General features: G+C 42.6%; 1 protein-coding gene across 1 annotated transcript in view; it reads left to right on the top strand.

The window, feature by feature from the left end:
* chrnb1 (cholinergic receptor, nicotinic, beta 1 (muscle)) overlaps window positions 1-2,500 on the top strand; it is a 35,247-nt gene that overhangs the window by 32,028 nt on the left and 719 nt on the right. The window contains exon 11 of the mRNA XM_048236394.1: window positions 2,230-2,500. This exon is cut by the window's right edge and continues 719 nt beyond it. Coding sequence (XP_048092351.1) covers window positions 2,230-2,385 — 156 coding nt within the window. The 3' untranslated portion in view covers window positions 2,386-2,500. The remainder of the gene's footprint in view (window positions 1-2,229) is intronic.

The following is a 2,500-nucleotide window of genomic DNA, read 5'->3' as shown; positions in this document are numbered from 1 at the left end:
TGTGAAGATACTGTCTGCATAAATCGTCTTGTAAGTAAAGTACCAGTGCTTTTTCAAAGTTCTCAATGTCTCGTTTCAAATATCAGGGCCCTCGGAAGTCTACCAATGAAGTGTGGAGATACATTGAGCCTCGTAAATGGTGTAAAACAGTTATTTATTTGCATGGCTAGCCTGATGCCGAAGCACCACCATTGAAAAAGCTGTTGGTAGCATCGGCTAACTAGAGCCAGATTTTGGAGTGCAGGGGACAAGCCGAGATGGGCTATGAGACAAACGTTCACACTCGGTATCATGTTTCAACACACTTTAGGTCAATATCACACCGGAATTCACCTTTAAGTGCCTTGCTCATCGGTGGATGCCGGGAATTGAACCCACAACTTTTCAGGGTACTGCATGCTAGCCCAGCTCTTTATCCACTACACTACCACCACCACACTACCACCACCCACTTGAACACCCTACAGACTGATTCGTATTCACCAATCCACACTCAGAACAAGTATGTGCTGGGTGTGGATAGAGGAGGATAGAAAAGGTCCATTTCATCTACAGCAGAATTTGACCTCTTCTGGTTCCTGGCTTTGCATAGGTCTACCTTTTATAACCTGTTTTAAATGATTTGATATTATTATATCACAAAATAATTTGAAGGGGCTCATGTCTGATAGTGTCATTCAAATACCACAGAGACTTGCTCGTGGGAGTTCCCTGGGTTGACCTCTGGTTGACCTCTGATTGACGTGGAGAAGAAAGCAGGTGGAGTACAGTGGTTCTAACACTAGCATCACAAATAGGCCAAACACACACAGTAGTTCAGTGAGCTGGCACTTTGGAACTAGTACCAGCAAAACAAAACATGAAAGGGCATAGTGGATTACAGCAGTTAACAGTTAGCGAAGAGCACAGCTTTAATCAAGACAGACCACCCAGTAGGCCTTTATAGCCACAGATGTTCTGTTCAACACATCTGATTCCACTCATGGAATCAGGTGTTAACCTTAATGGTTTGACTGAAGACCTGAACTCACACTGCCCTCTTGTGGTCAAAGGTATGCATACTGTACTTCTAAAAAATGTAGAGGAGGTTAGTCAGGCTGAGAATAAGGCTTTGGAATTATAGTATGCATTTTTTAGAAGTACAATAGTGTCTCTGGTTGTGCTAGTGTTTGCTTATGATTAAATTAAGACTAAATGGTGTCAAGATATGATAATAATTGTACTTATATTTGTCTGGATAGAATGCCATGGAATGCTCCTCCTGTGGTGTAGTATGGGTGATCAGTGATGGGGAAGCCTGGCTTCAGAAAGTAAAACTCCTGCCATGTACTGGTTTTACCTGTGCACCTAAAACAGGGGATTTCACACACATTAGCTTAAGAGCTGAGCTTATAAGAATCAGCTGTTTTTTTTACTGAATGGTTGAAACAAATATTATGTGGTGGGACTTTTACTTTTTGAAGTTGGGTTTCCCATCTCTGTGGATGATGGACATATAGTATCTGTACTTTGTATAAAACTGTCTGCTAAATACAGTATCAGTCGACTTTAAAGGAACACCAAGATTTTTTTGTACCTTAAAATAATGTTTCCAAAATGGTTTCCGTGGTTCATCAACTCGTAACAGGGTGAACGGCACTTCTGCATTAAACCCATGCCCCTCTATCGGCTATAACCGCACTATGTAAGTTTGCCAGATCGGGTAGCGGGCTTGTAGTTCGATGGAATGAGACATAAGAAACTACACATTTGACTTGCATGATGGCGCAATACATAATACTTTCATAAAATCATGCAACATATTCTACCTTGTCTATGGACATCGTTATTTGCAAAGCCGTTGCTGGATAAACAAATAGCGTGCGTGCAAAAGAGGAAAAGTTCTTTGGTGTTGCTTTAATGTTACTGTAACTTCAGTACGGGTCGACTTACCCTTTACCCAATGGGTTGCTGCTGCTTCTGTGACAGAACAGGACAAGGGGGCTCTGTTGTTTTTTTAGATTGGTGGGGGGGGGGACTGTGCTGTTCTCCTCTTTGTGTGCCTACACACTAATCATCAAATGGGTGATTCTCCACTGACCTCTCCAAATCACTCAAAATAAAGTCAGCAAGCTGTTTTCACCCTCATTTTTTTCTCTCTCGCTTGTCACTTCCTACTTTAGTTTATTTAGTGTATTTAATCTTTTCTTTCCTTCTTTCTGTTCCACTCTCTCTCTTTCTCTCTGTCAGCTGAAGGAAGATTGGCAGTACGTTGCCATGGTAGTGGACCGCCTCTTCCTGTGGATCTTTGTCGTTTTCACCACTGTGGGCACACTGGCCATCTTTGCTGATGCCAGTTTCAATGCCACGCCCAGTGACCCCTTTGGTGGCCAATGGAATGCCTAGCTCCGCCTCTCTCCCTGCCCTTCAGCCAATGCGCTCCTCAGCAATATGTCAGAAGTTCCGCCCCAAAAGTCCAAGGCATATTTTTATTTTAAGTTGCAATACTGTCAAGATATTT

Source organism: Alosa alosa, chromosome 24 (genome assembly GCF_017589495.1).
Source record: "Alosa alosa isolate M-15738 ecotype Scorff River chromosome 24, AALO_Geno_1.1, whole genome shotgun sequence".
Taxonomy (NCBI): domain Eukaryota; kingdom Metazoa; phylum Chordata; class Actinopteri; order Clupeiformes; family Clupeidae; genus Alosa; species Alosa alosa.
This window is presented reverse-complemented; position numbering and strand designations above follow the sequence as displayed.